This window comes from Phyllobates terribilis, unplaced genomic scaffold (assembly GCF_046119375.1).
Source record: "Phyllobates terribilis strain yellow unplaced genomic scaffold, ASM4611937v1 Scaffold_8__6_contigs__length_399053987, whole genome shotgun sequence".
Classification (NCBI taxonomy): domain Eukaryota; kingdom Metazoa; phylum Chordata; class Amphibia; order Anura; family Dendrobatidae; genus Phyllobates; species Phyllobates terribilis.
The window spans coordinates 144664629-144687510 of NW_027362768.1; the positions used below are offsets into that span (position 1 = coordinate 144664629).

The window sequence follows — 22882 nt, forward strand, 5'->3', positions numbered from 1 at the left end:
AGATGCTTAGCACTTGTTGGCCCTTTTGCCTTCACTCTGCGGTCCAGCTCACCCCAAACCATCTCGATTGGGTTCAGGTCTGGTGACTGTGGAGGCCAGGTCATCTGGCGTAGCACCCCATCACTCTCCTTCTTGGTCAAATAGCCCTTACACAGCCTGGAGGTGTGTTTGGGGTCATTGTCTGCTGCTAGAACTCTGTGTGGCATTGACCTGGTCTCTAATCTGAGCTGCTGTTAACCTACGATTTCTGAGGCTGGTGACTTTGATAAACTTATCCTCAGAAGCAGAGGTGACTCTTGGTCTTCCTTTCCTGGGGCGGTCCTCATGTGAGCCAGTTTCTTTGTAGCGCTTGATGGTTTTTGTAACTGCACTTGGGGACACTTTCAAAGTTTTCCTAATTTTTCAGACAGACTGATCTTCATTTCTTAAAGTAATGATGGCCACTCGTTTTTCTTTACTTAGCTGCTTTTTTCTTGCCATAATACAAATTCTAACAGTCTATTCAGTAGGACTATCAGCTGTGTATCCACCAGACTTCTGCACAACACAACTGATGGTCCCAACCCCATTTATAAGGCAAGAAATCCCACTTATTAAACCTGACAGGGCACACCTGTGAAGTGAAAACCATTTCCGGTGACTACCTCTTGAAGCTCATCAAGAGAATGCCAAGAGTGTGCAAAGCAGTCATCAAAGCAAAAGGTGGCTACTTTGAAGAACCAAGAATATAAGACATATTTTCAGGTGTTTCACACTTTTTTGTTAAGTATATAATTCCACATGTGTTAATTCATAGTTTTGATGCCTTCAGTGTGAATGTACAATTTTCAAAGTCATGAAAATACAGAAAAATCTTTAAATGAGAAGGTGTGTCCAAACTTTTGGTCTGTACTGTATATATATTGAAAAGTCTAAAAATAAAACAACAGCAATACATGTGTATGTGTATGTATATACTTACCTGACCGGGAGGAGCGTTGCCGCGACGCCTCTCTTCTGGCCGGAGACCGGGGCCGGAGTGCGGCGTCAAAATCGGCGCATAGCAAACTGTCCAGCGCCATTTTAATGAAGACACATTTGCAGTGTGTCTTCAGAAAAATGGCACCAGACAGCGCTGTATGGGCACGAGTGTACTCTGGTGCCACACTCCTCCCCCGGCCTCCAGCAGAACGGGACGCAGCGCTGGAGCATAGGGAAGAAAGGTGAGTATAATTGTTTATTTTTTTTGTGTGTGCAGCGTGAAAGGAATGAGGGGTGCCATACATACCAGGATTGGGGGGGTGAGGAGGCCACACACACCAGGATTAGGGGGTGAGGGGACCATGCATACCAGGATAGGGATGAGGTACCATGCATACCAGGATGAGGGATGGGGTACCATGCATACTGGGATAGGGATGAGGGGTGCCATGCATACCAGGATTAGGGATGGGGTACCATACATACCAGGGTGAGGGATGGGGTACCATGCATACCAGGATGAGGGATGGGGTACCATGCATACTGGGATAGGGATGAGGGGTGCCATGCATACCAGGATAGGGATGAGGGGGTGCCATGCATACCAGGATAGGGATGAGGGAGGGAGTTCCATGCATACCACGATGAGGGATGGGGTGCCATGCATATGAGGATAGGGATGAGGGGGTGCCATGCATACCAGGATAGGGATGAGGGGCTGCCATGCATACCAGGATAGGGATGAGGGGGTGCCATGCCTACCAGGATAGGGATGAGGGGGTACCATGCATACCAGGATACGGATGAGGGGCCATGCATACCAGGATACGAATGAGAGGGTACCATACATACCAGGATAGGGATGAGGTCTACCATATATACCAGGATTGGGGATGAGGGGTGCCACTCATACCAGGATTGGGGATAAGGGGTACCATACATACCAGGATAAGGGATGGGGTGCCATGCATACCAGGATTGGGGGATGAGGGGTGCCATGCATACCAGATTTGGGATGAAGGGTGCCATGCATACCAGGATTGGGGATGAGGGGGCCATGCATACCAGGATGAGGGATGGGGTGCCATGCATACCAGTATTGGGATGAGGGGTGCCATGCATACCAGGATTGGGGATGAGGGGTGCCATGCATACCAGGATTGGGGGATGAGGGGTGCCATGCATACCAGGATAGGATGGGGGCAGCACAAATACCAGGATGGGGGCAGCACATAACAGGATGGGGGACCATATAACAATAAAAATGCTCGCCACCCAGGCCTAGAACGGGTTCAATAGCTAGTATATACACTGCTCAAAAAAATAAAGGGAACACTCAAATAACACATCCTAGATCTGAATGAATGAAATATTCTCATTGAATACTTTGTTCTGTACAAAGTTGAATGCGCTGACAACAAAATCACACAAAAATCATCAATGGAAATCAAATTTATTAACCAACGGAGGCCTGGATTTGGAGTCACCCCCAAAATTAAAGTGGAAAAACACACTACAGGCTGATCCAACTATGATATAATGTCCTTAAAACAAGTCAAAATGAGGCTCAGTATTGTGTGTGGCCTCCACGTGCCTGTATGACCTCCCTACAACGCCCGGGCATGCTCCTGATGAGGTTGCGGATGGTCTCCTGTGGGATCTCCTCCCAGACCGGGACTAAAGCATCCGCCAACTCCTGGACAGTCTGTGGTGCAACGTGACGTTGGTGGATGGAGCGAAACATGATGTCCCAGATGTGCTCAATCGGATTCAGGTGTATATATGAAATAATACAATTTTCACAATGGCCGTTATGGCTATTTTACCCTCATACCTCCTATTCTTTCAGAAAGTGCACATATACATTAGCAGCAACTGACTCATAACCTACCTATTGCTTTTGCATCTAATGTACCTGTGCAAAGGTCATTGTGAAGGCAGGAAGAGGAGGGAAACTGTGACATCAGTTATTGTGATTGGTGGATCTTGTGTTATCAGCTGTTTATGGAGGTGTTACCTGTCATTGTAATCCTCTGATGATAATGAGACTTTAGAAAAATCTTCTGTAAAAACAGGAAGTAAGAGTCCAGCCCCAGTGATCACTGTGAATATTGCAAGATTGCTCTTTCTGCTGCTGACACTGGTATAGGGGTAATGTCCCCCAATTCTGATAATATCCCCTTCCTATTATACGTAGCCCCCATCCTTATCCTGGTATGCATGGCACCCCTCATCCCTATCTTGGTATGCATGGCACAGCAATCCCCATCCTGGGTTGCATGGCACCCCTTATCCCTATCCTGGTATGTATGGCACCCCTCATCCCTATCCTGGTATGTATGGCACCCCTAATACCTATCCTGGTATGTATGGCCCCCTCATCCGTATACTGGTATGTATGATCCCCCTCACCCTTATCCTAGTATGCATGGTCCCCCTAATCCCCATCACGCTGCACATAAAAAATAAACACTCCTACTCACCTTTCTTCTCTCCCCCAGCGCTGCGTCCGGCCTGCCCGCACTGATTTCTCCATGTGAGCCGCGCATGACGTCACTGCCATGTGCGACTCACAAGGAGAGATCAGCTGCCGGAAGTCACTGCTCCCGACGCCGGGACTGTGTGCACGGGGAACAGTGACTTCATGCTCCTTAATAGCCGGCACACAGTGTCTCCGCAGTGCGGCTCCTGCTGCTGCTGGGCGATTGCGTGTGCCCGCTATTAAAGGGCATGAATATTCACCCCTCCCCACTCCCATGGGCATGGAGTGGGGGTGAATATTCATGCCCTTTAATAGTGGGCACACACGATCGCCTGGCAGCAGCAGGAGCCACACTGCGGAGATACTGTGTGCCGCTATTAAGGAGCATAAATATTCAGTGCTCCCCACGCCCATGGGGGTTGCATGGAGGTGATCAGCCTGTGGCACTGCTGAGGTGTTATGGAAGCCCAGGTTGCTTTGATAGCTGCCTTCAGCTCGTCTGCATTGTTGGGTCTGGTGTCTCTCATCTTCCTCTTGACAATACCCCATAGATTCTCTATAATAGATTCTCTATGGGGTTAAGGTCAGGCGAGTTTGCTGCCAATCAAGCACAGTGATACTGTTGTGTGTAAACCAGGTATTGGTACTTTTGGCAGTGTGGACATCTGTCAAGTCAGCAGTCTTCCCCATCATGGTGGAGCCTACTGAAACAGACTAATGGACCTTTTTAAACGCTTAGGAAGTCTTTGCAGGTGTTTTTTGTTAATTATTCTAATTTACTGAGATAATGACTTCTGTGTTTTCATTGGCTGTAAGCCATAATCATCAACATTAACAGAAATAAACACTTGGAATAGATCACTCTGTTTGTAATGACTCTATATAATATACGAGTTTCACTTTTTGTATTGAAGATCTGAAATAAATTAACTTTTTGACGATATTCTAATTTAGTGAGATGCACCTGTATATGTGTACAGATTTATTTTTTTTAAACTTTGCCAAAATATAGATAAATGTATTTTTCTAACACAAAACCTGATTTAAACAATAGGTCATATTTCTGATGTCCCTTTAAGGCTAAAACTGGCTGTTGCATTAAAGGGTTAATCACGCTCTGTGTCTGCGTCCATAACTAGTCCGTTCTGTTGTTATGTTTGCAGAACCAGCAGCCGAATTAAGTCGTCAAAATAAAGTGTAATTGATAGCGAGTCAGAGCGTTGGAAACGTACGTGTCAACACAGCAGAGCATTATACGCTCCTCCAGGAGGCGTCCAGTCTGCTTCACCTCTCGCTGCAGGAGGATCTCGGGATCGGAAGGGGCTCATCTACAAGTCACAGCGGCGACGAAGGAACGGATGTAAGAGCACAAATAATATCTGCTAATTGTAAGAGCTACACACGCCATGGTAAATCTGCAGAACATTCACACACATAGAAATACTGAATATTGAAATCATTTTAAATTATATTACATTTTTTTGTTGCTTAAACACAAGTATTTGGGACTAAATGTATTTTTTTGCAATTGGGTTTCATTAAAAATTTTTTACACCCTTCTATATCCTCTGTGTTGCAGCGTCTATTTCTAGCTGCAGAAGGAGTTAACTGAGAATCCATCAGTGAGCCCACTATGATGGTCTGATGGGGAGTTTGTAACTCTTATCTGTCTCTTTTTTTTTTTTCTAGCTCCTCAAAGTTGATTTCTGACCATAGACCACATGAAAGCTGAATGTGCAGTGAAACAAAGAGCCTGTAAAGGCAAAACGGTGCATACATTTTAATGAAACGCAATTGCAAAATTTATTTTTAGCATTTAAATTTTAAAAAAAAAATTGTCTCCAAAGGAGGACAATTTCTGCTGGCTATATACAATTGGTTAATATTGGATTTGATGGTCGTTTTTCAGTGGGAGCAGTTGACCATTCTAATATGTAAGGGGTGTCTCACTTTTTTACCAGTATCAGGGGAGAGAAGGATTCAGTACACAGGCGTGTAAGGGGGATCGGCAGATATTAGTGTAGGGTCAACTTGAATGAGGTCACCTTGTCATGGCAGGTGGGCTCTCACAATTTGATCAATGATAGTACATTCTTTAGAAAAGACAGAATTATTTACAGTGAAACCTCGCTGGGACGACCACCCAAAAATGCACTGAAATGTGGTCTTTATGGGACATAGAAATGTACGTGTCTCTTATGGGGGGTCTTTATTTTTGGCAATAAGAGTAGGGTTAAGAATATACTAGAGAAAATGGCGCACTGGTAAAATAAAGTTTCCTGATTAAAATTGTTGTTCAGGATTTGAAAAAAAATAAAAAATTCTGAAACAGCACCACCCCTGACTATAGGTTGTGTGTGGTATTGCAACATAGTTCCATTCTTACCAAGAAGGCTTAATTGCAATACAGCACCCATGGTCAGTGGTGGCACTGGTATGTTTTTTGATTGAAAGCAGCCATATTCTTCTAAGGTACATAGCACTTAAGCTCGGACAGTCCTGACAAATCACATGTCCCAATGATTTTCTAAATTAAAAGTGGTTAACAAAACCTCCTCAGGGATCAAACTTAAAGAGGACCATTCACTTGTCATAAATATGTAATGTTTTTTTTTACCTGGTGTAGATACCGCTGTTCTCCTGAATTTGGCGTTGTTTTATTTTTATTCCTGCGCCCCTCCATTTCTGAGATATGGCCCCCTTCTTCTTTGTATATAAATTTACTCATTAGCTAAAGAGGTGTTGTCTTCAGCTATTATTTATGGGTGTCGTCTTCGATAACCATACCCCCTTGGCTAACCAGAATAAATTTATATACAAGGAAGAGGAGGCCATATCTCAGTAGCAGAGAAGAGCAGGAACAAAAGAAAACAAGAAAACAAATCCAGATTCAGGAGAACAGCGGCATTTACACCAATTTGAAAGAAAAAAAATAAAAAAATAAATAAATAAATATATATATATATATATATATATATATATATATATATATATATATATATACACACACACACACACAAATACTTTCAATATATATATATATATATATATATATATATATATATTGAAAGTAACAGATCCTCTTTAAATATAACATATTTCTATTTATTTGCTGAATTTTTCATGGTGAAGATGTCTTCCTTCAATCTTGGCCATAGACCTTAGATAGCTGTCAGTCATTTGGCAGACAATTATTCGCTACCAAACTTCTTTCCTGCAGCAAAATGATCACATTTCTCTCCAACATTTAAAGATGACCATGCATGTTGAGCACCTTGAGACTTATGTTCACCTTGAGACTTTTGTGCATCTTGAGACTTTTTTTTTTCATATTCTTCCTATGCACCATTATGGACTTCAGTTTATCCACTGCTTGTGGGACATCCATGCTTCCTGTATTTTCTGTGATTTAGTAGAATCCATCTTTCCTCTTGCCACATAACATTTCCTGTGCCACGGGCTGCAAAGCCACCACATAGCAGAACCAGTCACATGCCTTTGTGTTCTACTTCTTGATTCTCCCTGACTTTAATGATTTGAGTTTACATATTAAATAGCTTTATGAACAGATCTCAGTTGAGTTTTTCTACCGATGACTTTTGCTTGCAAATCCCAGTTGTGCAAGCAAAATAGCAGACAAGACTGGAGCAGCACTAGTCCTAAGGCACTTACGTGAGGGCTTTTGTATCTGCCCTGTCTATGAGTGGTCTATCAAAAACTTCCTTTTTTTTCTATTTCTAAATGATGCATTGGACAATGAAACAGACAGAAAAGGTTGGATTTTTTTTACCGTCTTTTAATAGTCAAATTTGAGATCTTCAGGCAGCTGGATGGGGGCCAATGACCATGAAAAGCCTCCGGCTGAATAAAGCTTCGCCCGACATCTGTTATCACCAATCTTAGTGTATGTAATAGCTGCTGATCATAACAATGATCTGAGAGGCAGAGTGTGTTATATTCTGAAAATGTCTATAAATAAAAGACAAATAAACAGTGAAAAATGTATCATATTTACAGAATGTGGACACCTTTTGGAGACAAAGTTTTTTTTTGCTTAAATGCATGTATTTTGGGCTAAAAAATAATTATTGCAATTGGATGTGATTAAAAATTGCACCGTTTTGCATTTACAGACTCTGGTTCAATGCATATTGCTGGCTGCAGAATGAGTTAACTGAGAATCTATCAGTGAGCTCATTCTGACTGGAGAGTTTGTAACTATTTTATCTGTCTTTTATGAACTTCTCTGTGCTGATTTATGATGGCAAACCATATTAAAGTTACAGTGTACATTGAGATCATAAATCAGCTCTGAAAGAGATAAGAGTTACAAACCACCCCATGATGGATTCTCCGTTAGCTCATTCTGCAGCCAACAATGTACAGGGAAGTCAAAGCCAAACGGTGGGACATTTTTAATGAAGCCCAATTGCAAAACTAATTTTTAGCCCAAAATACATGCAGAAAAGAAAAATTGCTGCGAAAGCTGTCCACATCCTTTAAGTGTGGTCCCTGCCAAGGAAGATAGAGTGTTGGACTTTATTTCCTTTTCTTTAAGAATGTTTCTTTCTTGCTAAAATTTCAATGAAAGAGAAATTACAAACTCAATTCTGGATGCTTTTTTTATTTAGATCCTCTAGAAATATGGACGCCACAATTGAGAGCAAGAAACTCGGAGCCGTGAAACTATCACGTGTAACTTTTCGAGCAACTAATCGGGATAGTGATCCTGCAGCTGTGAAAAATGTAAGACCACATAATTTAATCTAGGTTACAATAAAGGGGTTGTCCACAGGGATTAGAGATATGATTATTGAGGGTCCACCTGCTTTGCCCCCACTAGACACAAGAACAGGTGTTACAAAGTACTATGTGTGAATAAAGTGTTCTGTACATACGTGATAGGATACTTACTGATCTCTGGATGTCCATCTGCTTGGACCCCCAGTTATCCCAAAATCAGGGCTCAGGTACTCCGAGAACGCACATGCTTGACCTCGTCTCCATTCATTGTCTACAGGACTGCTGGAGACAGCTGAGTACTGGGCTCTGCTATTTCCGGCAGACACATAGACAATGAAATGAACAGAAGTGAAGCATGCATGCCTCCATTCCATTGAAGTCAGAGATGCATAGCCCTGTTCTCTGGGTTCCAGAACCCCAATTTCAGGACCTCTGGGCGTCCCATTGGTCAGATCCTCAAGTTAATCCCTATCAAACGGAAAGGAGATCATTTATTTTTTTGTAAAATAACTCCTTAAAGGGAACCTTTCACTGGATTTTTTTTATTTAAACTGTGCATTTCATCCAATTGGTGCTGCTTCACTGATTTTGGAACAGTTTTTCTTTTTCTTCTGTGCCCCTCCGTTCCAAAGTTATGCCCCCCGGTAGTAAATTTTTCCTTCCACCAACTGGGCGTGGACCACAGACACTGGCCAATCAAAACACAGCCACGCCCACAGAGAAGTCCTATTATACATGCCCAGTCAGTTGAAGGGAAAATTTGCCTTATTACTTTGGGGTCATAACTTTGGAACGCAGGGGCATAGAAGAAAAAGGAAAAAAGTTTCAAAATCAGTGGAGCATCGGGAATTGGAGGTGGGAGTCAGGCTAAATTAAAAAATCCAGTGAAAAGTTCTCTTTATCTAGCACTCACGGAGCAGTGCGTCCACATAAGGAACTTTGAGAACCTCTTTCTCTGAATCATTGGGTTCCAGTAGTTAGACCCCCGGGGATCATACTGTACATTTATCATCTATGGAAAGATAATAAATGGTATAACTCCTTTAACTTTAAAAACTGAGTGGGTTTAAAGGTGTTGTCAGCATTGCCTGATGTCGGGGGAAAGAGAAGGATCTGGCATGTCCGATTTCGGACTTCCGATCCTTTTGTTCTTGGCGAGACAAGCCACAGCTAAAAGAGTCTGGCAGAGGGGCTCTCTCGTAGAGGAGTTATGGGGGGACATAAACGCCAGTGGAACTATTGGCCAAATCATCGTTCGACTGACTGCTACCGATTGTGTGTGTTTGGGGGGGATGGTTCCATGGAGTCCTGAAACACACCAGACTCAAGTCTATAGAGGTTAATTCCTTGACATGGAGCCCAGTCTGAGAAGACAAACAATAAGTATTGGGCTTATCTCTCCTATCTGTAATGGATGTCAGCGCTAGGTCACCGCTGACGGAAATTACTTATTGTCTCTAAGTAATTAGGCCGCTTAGTTTTAATGACTTAATTTGTTTTGCATCCTGATCTTTTGTGCGCAGATGGAGAACGATTCTGTCCGATACTTTATGGCTGAGTTATCACCGGGCATTTTATTGCAAATTTCCGAAGTTTTAGCACCTGCGATTTTTACAACTTTTTAAAATAACGCCAGATTATTCTAAAGGGCGCAGTTAAAAAGAATGCACATTAATAAAGACAATAGAGCAAAGCTCTTCTTACTACCCCTATGTGTACGTTGTGATGCGGGGGGTATGCAGATAATCGGCGCAGTTGTAATAAACGATTCTTCAGTACTTTGTCTATTTAAGCCTGCAGTCGCCCAAAGCTCCAGGGGAACCTCAAGTGTGAAACCTCTGCCAAGTGAAGGATCTTCAAAACCTATAGAACCAAAAAAACCTACACAATCCATCAGTCTGTCCGGTCTCCTGGCTGCTCAACGGATGACAATGAGGCTTAAGGTAACAGAGCCAGCACTGGCGTGGATACTGGTGATGGAAATAATTCACTATATAATCCATACATGAAGAATAACATTATTTTTGGACAATATATGACTTGTATCCTGCAGTTTTCTCTCTAATTTCCACTTGTCTCTGAGCTGGTGGGTCGAGACTATCTGCTATCATAATGTATATCTTATAGGTAGCACACAGAAACATCTGAGATTCTTGCTCTCTTGCCAGAAACAGCATGGAGAACATTATTCATCCATTCTGAGTAACTTTGAATCCAATATTGGTGCTAAATATAACACTAGAAAGCAGCAGCAGCATTTTCTGTGTGTGTCTCTCTGTCTCCTTCTACCCTCTGCATTGACTTTAATAGGCACCTATATTCTGATATGAGCTGACAGTCAGTCCTTTCTTGAGCAAAATGGATTTTAGCTGCTTTTCAGAGTGAATAAGGAGTTCGGAAGGCAGAAAAGTGGCTCATTAGTGAAGAAAAAGAAGCATATTTATTTTTGATAAGATATCTTACAATGTTTGTGATATTTTCTTGTACTATTAATTTATGCAAAGTTTGTTGAAAGTACAATGACCGTTTTAAAGGGGTTGTCTGGTGAAAAGAAGTTATCACCCATACACAGGATAGGTGAAAGAAGTTTTAATGACAAATTAAGTCATTAAAACTCACGGGAATAAAAGTGCCCCGTCCTGTTTTAATGAGTGGTCAGTCCCCCACCAAACAATTATTTTTCACCTATCTGGTGTATCAGTGATCACTTGTTTGCATAGGGCAGCCCCTTTAAATAAACAGACCCATAAGCGATAGATAATAGGTACAAGAATGGTAGATGTTACATAATTCAAATATAAAAAAAGCACAGATAGATATTAATGGCGGCGTAATTTTGGAAGTAAACCGTTAAACCCGCAAAACTGAACAGGTCGTCCATTGATAAGATTGTTGATGGTTTTGTGGATAAAACTGCTGTTCACTTATAATATCATTCTGTCTAAAACATATGTCCGTAGCTACATGTGTTCATAGTCTGACAGTCCAGAGCTGCATTCACAATTCTGCCAGCTTTGAAATCTCCCAGCATTGTTTACCGACTTACTGCCTGTATAGAACTTGCTTTGGTGATTTGCCTTTCCGAAAAGAGTCGGCTTTACAATATGAACTATTAGATAAAGGAAAAAGCTAACTATAATTGTTGCTTGTCGACAAGCCTACTGACAGTTTCCATTAACAACTTGCCGAATCATGATTTCAGCTCTGGAGTATTATACATGCTGTATAACGGGGTCAGAACACAACATAAGTCATGCAATGTATTTACGAAGTGGCTCAACTCGTCACCTAGATTGTTATTTTTTATATAAAATGCTGTCAGGGTATTTTTTTTTGCTAATTATATCATAATCCAATAATCCTTTTTTAAAAACTTGCAGATAAAATAAGTTATTGTAATATTGATGAAACTGCTTCTCAAAACTGTTTCAGAATCAGGTAGCTTTAAGGAGAAAGGCGAGAGCCCGCACACCGAACCGCAAACCCATCCCCATCATCAACGAACAGGTAAGGACTTTTTAGGAGAGTCCCCTCTTTTTCTATATAACTTAACCCCTGTAAATCCTAATTCTTGGCATTGCATAATAATACTGACCTTAATTAGTATTTTCTCATGGACAGAGAATGGCTGCACAAGATCAGATCATAGTATCCAGTTCAGATAAAACTTTTTTTTTTTTTTTTTTAACTGGTACCCCAAATCTCAGAATTTAAAGGGTTATTTCTGAAAATCATAAATTATACCCTATCCAAGGGATAGCTTACTGATCACAAGGGGTCAGACCATTGGGACCCCCAGAAATCCCAGCAGCTGGCTCTGCAGAGTCCGGTCTTGACTGGAGATGAGCTGCGCCAGCTCGACCTGTACACCATTCATTGTCTATGGGATGACCGGAAATAGCAGAGCGCTGCACACTGCTTTCTCCAATGAATGGAGCTGAGCTCGAGCTTTCGCAGCTACAACCCATTCAAGACAGTGCTGCAAAGCCAGTTCCTGCATTCAAGTGCCCCGTTCTTAGGATCGCCAAGGGTCCCATATGATTTTGAAGTATTTACTATAAAGGACCACTCAAATTTTTTTTTACGTCTATGGCACAATCTTAGTGGGTGGTGGGGGACGAAGGTATTAAAAGACCACCAAAAAGAGAGTATCCCCATATCTGCCAACTCTCCTAGAACAAATGAGGGGCTCCTAGAAAAAAGGGGGAGACCTACAGGACTAGGACTAGAAGAGAAGCTTTCCTGTGTTTGGCCCCAGGATGCTCCACTATCAGAGGGATTGTAGGAATCCAGATGCAAAAATCCGGATGTGGATTTTAAATAAGGGGATGTGATAAAGAAATACGTGTTCAGATTTCTGCTGGACCTCTCCTGCTTATAATAGGAGTACCGCTGTGCCTTCCATTCACCACCCTCTGCACCAGACATAACAGTATATCACATATCAACAGTCCAAACGATAGCCGGCACTCACATCTTCTTAAAAGAATTGCTTTATTGATCTGATAGTATAAAAGGCACAAAATATGGTTAAACACAACAGCACAAAAAATAAAAAGGCTGAAAAGAGGGATCAGCTACGCTCCCAGGCAACATGTTTCAGACCTACATAGACTTTGGCTTGACAAAGGACCATGTAGGTCTGAAACATGTTGCCTGGTAGCACAGTGGATATTTATTTTTCTGGTTGTTGTGTTCAACCATTTTTTGTGCCTTTTATACTACTGGATTAATAAAGCAATTATTTTAAGAAGATGTGAGAGCCAGCTATCGTTTGGACTGTTGCTATTACTGGAGTGTTTTGCCGTGCACCCGGACGGGTGAGCTGATTGCTCCTTTTTCACATATCACATACACTTGTGCTGTGCAGTGGCGGACACAGACAGAAGAGGGCCCTTGTGCAAAAACAGTATTTGGGCCCTTAGTAGTCCTTTGTTCTGTAATGACAGAAGCTCCTTGCTTCTTTGGAGGTTGAAAAGGGCACCTATGCGGTTGCACCGGCGGCACCAATGATATGTCCGCCGCTGATGCTGTTGTACAATAAACTACAGTTCACCTCATCCATCAGGTTCGCAACGCAAACACTGAAGGAGAAGTGGCTGTTTTCTTCCGTCCGCCGATGAACAGCTCAATCACTATTTGCTCGTTGCAGCACAATGACAATGGTCAGCCGCATTCCAGCAAGCGAGGGAGTGCCTGCTGTTTGTCCTGCACACAAACGTGGAGTCAGATGGCATCAGCAGTGAAGTGTGTTTGCACGAGAAGTCCTCGTTACACGGAACAATTATGTACACAGTAGCCACCATTTACTTTTACAATGCGCCGCTCAAAACACATAAAAGGCTGAATGTTACAAAGGAAGAGGCTTCAAAACTGCAACATAATCTCAGTGGAAGGCTAGAAATACAGGATCACTAAGTAACATCCAGCGCTCCCATCATCAGGCCTGACAACGCCGTACAGACCGGATGGCTGAGCGCGTCATCACTGTGTCGCTCCAATACAGTAATTCTTAATCATAGTAAAATTAATATAACTCCTGTCCCGCTGCAGACAATTCTTCCAAGAGCCTTAACATTAGATGCTTTGGAGCAAGAATTGGTAGCAAATGGGAACCGTACCTTTAATCCTGTAGCATAGCGCGATCTTGCAGTCATCATCCCTCCTTATTTAAACTACTTTTGGTGCACATATATCCAGCAACTGTCTTGATTTTTATGTTCACTTTCTATAAATAGGTGGTTCATATTTATCAGCATTCTGCCAGCATTATAAGAGCTGGAACTTCCTCTTCCCTCAGTTCACAGAATACGTTGGTTCTGTCATTGTCCAATGGCTTATCTGTCTTGAACTAAAAATCCGTCTCTCTTTAAGGCTCATATCCAATTTGACAGACAGGAGTAGAGACAAATACCTGCCCCCACTGCCTGTAATCCATTTTAGCTGCTAGAGAGATATTAAACTTGTGTCTAATATATCCAGGAACTGTCTTGATTCTCATGTTAATTTTTTAAAAAAATGGACAGTTCATCTTTATCAGCATTCTGCCTGCATTATAAGAGCTGGAACTTCCTTTTCCCTTACTTACCAGTATTCACTGATTCTGCCATTGTCCAATGGCTTATCTGTCTTGAAATGAAGACACGCCTCTTCAGAGAGGACACTTCAGAGAGGACTCCAGTGCCACCTATTGGAAGTAGCAATCCTAAAAGTCAATATCAACTTGCCATATGACTTAGGATAAAAGCCAAACCTGAGTCTCAATTTTGTAGACACGTGTTTCAGGGTTTTTGCCTCTGCTCAGTGCAAAGCAAGAGGTCTGATTTGGCTGTGTAAGAGGCCTATGACTGGGGTGTAAGGGGTAAAGTCTTTTCATTACATTACCTTTTTAATGCTGTTTTTATCAGGTTCCTGCTGGCTCTGCAAATCCTCCGCAAAGATTCCCATATACCCAAGCGAAGGAACTTATCAAGGATTTTTTAACAGCAAAGCTGAGGAATGTGACCTACGACCCAAGTACGTCCGCTGACCTCACCAAAAACTTGTGTGAAGACATCAAGAAAATGGTCCGCAGAGTCACGCCACCGCGATACAAACTCATCTGCAACATGGCCATAGGGAGCAAGAACCGGGAGGACATTCTGATGACCAGTCAATGTCTGTGGGACTCGTACTCTGATAACGTCACCTCCTGTAGCTTCCAGAACTCCACCATGTTCTGCGTGGTGACAGTGTATGCCATTTACTATGAGTGAAGATGGAATAAATTATATAGAAGACCTCTGGTCCTACTCAGCCTGACCGATAGAAACAGAATGGAGATTTACTAATCTTATCAATGCAGCGCAGACCTGACAGTCTGAACAAGCGCCAAACATATCTACGTGGCCAATGTTGGATGATACACTTAGTGCATCTTTACACACTTTTATCTGACATTACACCACCTCTACGTTAGCCTACTTTTATTCCGCCGAAATGTTAGCACATCTTAACCCTTTAATGACTGGTGATTTTTTTATTTTTTAGATACTTTCATATCAATATAGCTGTACGAAGACTTTTTTTTTTGCAGTAAGGATTGTAGCTCTTCATGACGCTCTTTATTTTACCATATAATGTACTGAAAGAACAGGAAAAAAATGAGGTGAAATGGTAAAGAAATGTGCAATTCCATAATTTTTTTTCTAGGTTTTGGCATTATGGCGTTCATTGTGCGGTAATAATTATGTCTCAACTTGATTCGTCAGGTCATTGCAATTACTGTGATACCAAATGTATAAGGTTTTATTTTTTTATATATATGTAAATTAGTCATTAAAGAGCTTTGTAAAAAAAAATTGGTTTGCGTCGCCATTTTCTGAGAGCTGTAACTTTATTTTTCCATGGGCTTTATCATTATATACATATATAAATTTGATTTCTATTGATGATTTTTGTGTGATTTTGTTGTCAGCGCATTCAACTTTGTACAGAACAAAGTATTCAATGAGAATATTTCATTCATTCAGATCAAGGATGTGTTATTTGAGTGTTCCCTTTATTTTTTTGAGCAGTATATATATATATATATATATATATATATATATATATATATATGTATGTGTGTGTGTGTGATATATATATATAATATCACACACACACACACACACACACACACATATATATACATACACATACAGTACAGACCAAAAGTTTGGACACACCTCATTTAAAGATTTTTCTGTATTTTCATGACTATGAAAATTGTACATTCACACTGAAGGCATCAAAACTATGAATTAACACATGTGGAATTATATACTTAACAAAAAAGTGTGAAACAACTGAAAATATGTCTTATATTCTAGGTTCTTCAAAGTAGCCACCTTTTGCTTTGATGACTGCTTTGCACACTCTTGGCATTCTCTTGATGAGCTTCAAGAGGTAGTCACCGGAAATGGTTTTCACTTCACAGGTGTGCCCGGTCAGGTTTAATAAGTGGGATTTCTTGCCTTATAAATGGGGTTGGGACCATCAGTTGTATTGTGCAGAAGTCAGGTGGATACACAGCTGATAGTCCTACTGAATAGACTGTTAGAATTTGTATTATGGCAAGAAAAAAGCAGCCAAGTAAAGAAAAACGAGTGGCCATCATTACTTTAAGAAATGAAGGTCAGTCAGTCCGAAAAATTGGGAAAACTTTGAAAGTGTCCCCAAGTGCAGTTGCAAAAACCATCAAGCGCTACAAAGAAACTGGCTCACATGAGGACCGCCCCAGGAAAGGAAGACCAAGAGTCACCTCTGCTTCTGAGGATAAGTTTATCCGAGTCACCAGCCTCAGAAATCGCAGGTTAACAGCAGCTCAGATTAGAGACCAGGTCAATGACCCACAGAGTTCTAGCAGCAGACACAACTCTTCAACAACTGTTAAGAGGAGACTTTGTGTAGCTGGCCTTCATGGTAAAATAGCTGCTAGGAAACCACTGCTAAGGACAGGCAACAAGCAGAAGAGACTTATTTGGGCTAAAGAACACAAGGAATGGACATTAGACCAGTGGAAATCTGTGCTTTGGTCTGATAAGTCCAAATTTGAGATCTTTGGTTCCAACCACCGTGTCTTTGTGCGACGCAGAAAAGGTGAACGGATGGACTCTAGATGCCTGGTTCCCACCGTGAAGCATGGAGGAGGAGGTGTGATGGTGCTTTGCTGGTGACACTGTTGGGGATTTATTCAAAATTGAAGGCATACTGAACCAGCATGGCTACCACAGCATCTTGCAGCGGCATGCTATTCCATCCGGTTTGCGTTTAGTTGGACCATCATTTATTTTTCAACAGGACAATGACCCCAAACACACCTCCAGGCTGTGTAAGGGCTATTTGACCAAGAAAGAGAATGATGGGGTGCTACGCCAGATGACCTGGCCTCCACAGTCACCAGACCTGAACCCAATCGAGATGGTTTGGGGTGAGCTGGACTGCAGAGTGAAGGCAAAAGGGCCAACAAGTGCTAAGCATCTCTGGGAACTCCTTCAAGATTGTTGGAAGACCATTTCCGGTGACTACCTCTTGAAGCTCATCAAGAGAATGCCAAGAGTGTGCAAAGCAGTCATCAAAGCAAAAGGTGGCTACTTTGAAGAACCTAGAATATAAGACATATTTTCAGTTGTTTCACACTTTTTTGTTAAATATATAATTCCACATGTGTTAATTCATAGTTTTGATGCCTTCAGTGTGAATGTACAATTTTCAGCCATGAAAATACAGAAAAATCTTTAAATGAGAAGGTGTGTCCAAACTTTTGGTCTGTACTGTATATATAGATAGATATACACTGCCCCAAAAAATAAAGGGAACACTCAAATAACACATCCTAGATCTGAATGAATGAAATATTCTCATTGAATACTTTGTTCTGTACAAAGTTGAATGTGCTGACAACAAAATCACACAAAAATCATCAATGGAAATCAAATTTATTAACCAATGGAGGCCTGGATTTGGAGTCACCCCCAAAATTAAAGTGGAAAAACACACTACAGGCTGATCCAACTTTGATGTAATGTCCTTAAAACAAGTCAAAATGAGGCTCAGTATTGTGTGTGGCCTCCACGTGCCTGTATGACCTCCCTACAATGCCTGGGCATGCTCCTGATGAGGTTGCGGATGGTCTCCTGTGGGATCTCCACCCAGACCTGGACTAAAGCATCCTCCAACTCCTGGACAGTCTGTGGTGCAACGTTACGTTGGTGGATGGAGCGAGACATGATGTCCCAGATGTGCTCAATCGGATTCAGGTCTGGGGAACGGACGGGCCAGTCCATAGCTTCAATGCTTTCGTCTTGCAGGAACTGCTGACACACTCCAGCCACATGAGGTCTGGCATTGTCCTGCATTAGGAGGAACCCAGAGCCAACCGCACCAGCATATGGTCTCACAAGGGGTCTGAGGATCTCAGCTCGGTACCTAATGGCAGTCAGGCTACCTCTGGCGAGCACATGGAGGGCTGTGCGGCCCTCCATAGAAATGCCACCCCACACCATTACTGACCCACTGCCAAACCGGTCATGCTGAAGGATGTTGCAGGCAGCAGATCGCTCTCTACGGCGTCTCCAGACTCTGTCACGTCTATCACATGTGCTCAGTGTGAACCTGCTTTCATCTGTGAAGAGCACAGGGCGCCAATGGCGACTTCGCCAATCCTGGTGTTCTTGGCTAATGCCAAGCGTCCTGCACGGTATTGGGCTGTGAGCACAACCCCCATCTCTGGACGTCGGGCCCTCATACCTCCCTCATGAAGTCGGTTTCTAACCGTTTGTGCAGACGCATGCACATTTGTGGCCTGCTGGAGGTCATTTTGCAGGGCTCTGGCAGTGCTCCTCCTTGCACAAAGGCTGAGGTAGCGGTCCTGCTGCTGGGTTGTTGCCCTCCTACGGCCCCCTCCACGTCTCCTGGTGTACTGGCCTGTCTCCTGGTAGCGCCTCCAGCCTCTGGACACTACGCTGACAGACACAGCAAACCTTCTTGCCACAGGTCGCATTGATGTGCCATCCTGGATGAGCTGCACTACCTGAGCAACTTCTGTGGGTTGTAGAGTCCGTCTCATGCTACCACGAGTGTGAAAGCACAACCAACATTCAAAAGTGACCAAAACATCAGCCAGAAAGCATTGGTGCTGAGATGTGATCTGTGGTCCCCACCTGCAGAACCACTCCCTTATTGAGGGTGTCTTGATAATTGCCAATAATTTCCATCTATTGTCTATTCCATTCGCACAACAGCATGTGAAAATGATTGTCAATCAGTGTTGCTTCCTAAGTGGACAGTTTGATTTCACAGAAGTTTGATTTACTTGGAGTTATATTCTGTTGTTTAAGTGTTCCCTTTATTTTTTTTGAGCAGTGTGTATATATATATATATATACACACACACATATATATAAATACAGTACAGACCAAAAGTTTGGACACACCTCATTTACAGATTTTTCTGTATTTTCTTGACTATGAAAATTGTACATTCACACTGAAGGCATCAAAACTATGAATTAACATATGTGGAATTATATACTTAACAAAAAAGTGTGAAACAACTGAAAATATGTCTTATATTCTAAGTTCTTCAAAGTAGCCACCTTTTGCTGTGATGACTGCTTTGCGCACTCTTGGCATTCTCTTGATGAGCTTCAAGAGGTAGTCACCGGAAATGGTCTTCCAACAATCTTGAAGGAGTTCCCAGAGATGCTTAGCACTTGTTGGCCCTTTTGCCTTCACTCTGCGGTCCAGCTCACCCCAAACCATCTCGATTGGGTTCAGGTCTGGTGACTGTGAAGGCCAGGTCATCTGGCGTAGCCCCCCATCACTCTCCTTCCTGGTCAAATAGCCCTTACACAGCCTGGAGGTCTGTTTGGGGTCATTGTCCTGTTGAAAAATAAATGATGGTCCAACTAAACGCAAACCGGATGGAATAGCATGCCGCTGCAAGATGCTGTGGTAGCCATGCTGGTTCAGTATGCCTTCAATTTTGAATAAATCCCCAGCAGTGTCACCAGCAAAGCACCCCCACACCATCACACCTCCTCCTCCATGCTTCACGGTGGGAACCAGGCATGTAGAGTCCATTCATTCACCTTTTCTGCATCGCACAAAGACACGGTGGTTGGAACCAAAGATCTCAAATTTGGACTCATCAGACCAAAGCACAGACTTCCACTGTTCTAATGTCCATTCCTTGTATTCTTTAGCCCAAACAAGTCTCTTCTGCTTGTTGCCTGTCCTTAGCAGTGGTTTTCTAGCAGCTATTTTACCATGAAGGCCTGCTGCAAAAAGTCTCCTCTTAACAGTTGTTGTAGTTGCTGCTAGAACTCTGTGTGGCATTGACCTGGTCTCTAATCTGAGCTGCTGTTAACCTGCGATTTCTGAGGCTGGTGACTCGGATAAACTTATCCTCAGAAGCAGAGGTGACTCTTGGTCTTTCTTTCCTGGGGTGGTCCTCATGTGAGCCAGTTTCTTTGTAGCACTTGATGGTTTTTGCAACTGCACTTGGGGACACTTTCAAAGTTTTCCCACTTTTTCGGACTGACTGACCTTCATTTCTTAAAGTAATGATGGCCACTCGTTTTTCTTTACTTAGAATTTGTATTATGGCAAGAAAAAAGCAGCTAATAGTCTATTCAGTAGGATTCACAGTCTATTCCAATTGGAGTAATACATTTAAAAAGTAATGTTTATTCAATATATTTTAAAATTCACACAAAGCACATGACAAACTGTAAAATCTCAATCCTTGTGTTAGGACTATTAAATGTCTCCTTTGGTTGTAGTTCAAGATTTCTAATTTAAGTTTTCATATTGGGTCTCTTTTTTTTTTATTTTTGCTAGCTATATATGTGGCCTCGTTTTGTTTGGGAATATCATGTCCAACATATATTTCTATAAGAGAAAACTCTCCTATTTATTAGGGAATTAATTATCTGTTCAGACTGTATCATAAAAGTCTGAGGTCTAGTTGTTATGTACACATATAAATTAATGTGTCTGGTTTATCATAGCGCTACCCTCCTTCATAGGTGCAGCGTTAATTGCTATATTTTCATCGTATTCACATTTAATTAAACCATTAAGTACTGCCCTCGTTCACAGGTCCAGTGCCAATAGCATATTCTTAGACCCTTATGTCAAATAGTCTGATAAATCACTATAAAGACTCAATTATGACGGTCCTGAACATGGTCTATGCTCATGCTCAGCCTAATTCATTTAGCACTGCCCTTGTGCACAGGTGCAGTGCCAATAGCTATTTTCTTGGACCCTTGTATTAAATTGCCTGTTAGATCGTTTCTGAATTATAACTGTCCTGAACGCTATCTGTGCTCTTACTTAGCCCTACGCGTTTCATCATTTTTTGGATAGGACTGCTATGATCATCAGGGGCTCGCAGTCAATGTTCCTATTGTTTGAGATAATATGATGCTTATATGATAAACCTATCGGCAGGGTTGCCTGCCGCGTTTGGCGGCCAAACCGGCATGCTTATATACAAGGCTTGTTACCGCCTCTTTTTTCCTTCATCTTACCGCTGTCCAATGTAGTGGCAGGGCGCAGTGTGGGCGCATCTTATTGTGAGTCATGTGACTGAGCAGAGGCTCGTCTCGTTTATCCTATAAAAACACTTTCTTCATATATGTTATAAGTGGTTTAACTGTGCTACGTTGCCGCAGTGTTATTTTATTCTTTGAAGTCCAATCTTAATCTGTGGACTAACATAATAGATAAATTCATATGATAAACTCTTGTTATGAATTCATTATTATTTTTTGTGATTCTGTTATGATATGACGTTTGTTGGACAGGTCTTCCTGTTTCATGTAATATTTAATCCTCATTAATTCAAAAGAAATTTCAATTGTACAATAGCTATTTAGTGATATCGAAATATATTTACATGACAGTATGATCTTTTCCTTATTGTATCGATATCTGAGTTAAAAATTCTCAAAAATTGATTCACTAAACTATCATGTATATAATCTCTACATCTAAAAGTCTTTAGTATATACTTTATATTCAGAGGACAGCAGGAATAACTATGGACCTGTCCTAATATTATCAGGTTTGTTTTTATACGAGCTAACTTTCTGGTATACATTCTTTAGTTATCTTTTTACTGCAACACCGGTTTGATAGTTATATGAATCAGTATCCATTATATGAAGGTCATGGTCCGGTTTCTAATGATAATATGGATTGCACTATGGCTAGGGAGTTATTGAATCGGTAGTAGTATTTTAACTTTATTGAAGAAAGTCATTTAGTAGTATCAGTGTTATCAAAGTAGGAGAACTACATCAGGGGTAGGAATATGACTACTGGGAGAACTACATAAGGGATATACAGTAGATGTTATTCGGTGTCAATGAAACATGTAAATGACAATGTCTCATTGACACCATATGGGTTGTATGATTTGATCCTATGAATCCATTCACTTTCCTTATGAAGGAACCAATCAGGACAGCGGTGTTTTAAATTTCGCGACCAATCAGCGAACCGTGTTAGTGAGGACCAGGGAGCGGCACTGCCTGTGCGGGTACTTCCGCTGTGAGTAGCAGGGAGATGACCGGCTAGCGCCGGTCATCTCCCGGCTGCATCGCCGCTGACCTCCATGCGGCTACCGTCGGGAGATCAGCGGCTAGGGCCGCTGATCTCCCAACGGCAAGTGTGAAGGGAGGACCGGGGAGCGGCGCCGCCTAGGCCGCTGGTCGGGGTACTTCTGCTGCGAGCAGCCGGGAGATGACAGGCTAGCGCCGGTCATCTCCCGGCTGCATCGCCGGCTGACCTCCGTGCGGCAGATGAGCCGCTAACGGCCGCCATCTTGTTCTGAAATCCCGCGTCGCTGATTGGGCCCCGGCCGGACCAATCAGCGACGCAGGATTTCCTGGATGGACAGACAAGATAAGCCGATTATATAGTAGATATGAAGAAAGTGCTTTTATAGGATAAACGAGACGAGCCTCTGCTCAGTCACATGACTCACAATAAGATGCGCCCACACTGCGCCCTGCCACTACATTGGACAGCGGTAAGATGAAGGAAAAAAGAGGCGGTAACAAGCCTTGTATATAAGCATGCCGGTTTGGCCGCCAAACGCGGCAGGCAACCCTGCCGATAGGTTTATCATATAAGCATCATATTATCTCAAACAATAGGAACATT

General features: G+C 42.2%; 1 protein-coding gene across 2 annotated transcripts; it reads left to right on the forward strand.

The window, feature by feature from the left end:
* The first annotated feature begins 4645 nt into the window (after positions 1–4645).
* LOC141156431 (dynein light chain Tctex-type 4-like) lies at positions 4646–15551 on the forward strand. Of its 2 annotated transcripts, none has more exons than XM_073642627.1 (5): positions 4646–4851; positions 8074–8188; positions 9979–10128; positions 11618–11692; positions 14593–15551. In XM_073642627.1, the coding sequence occupies exons 2-5, from the start codon at positions 8087–8089 to the stop codon at positions 14938–14940; spliced, it is 675 nt and encodes a 224-aa protein (XP_073498728.1). In that variant the 5' UTR covers positions 4646–4851; positions 8074–8086; the 3' UTR covers positions 14941–15551. The 2 variants fall into 2 exon arrangements, with proteins under 2 accessions (XP_073498728.1, XP_073498729.1); XM_073642628.1 differs by having other exon boundaries at positions 4696–4802.
* Positions 15552–22882: the final 7331 nt, after the last annotated feature.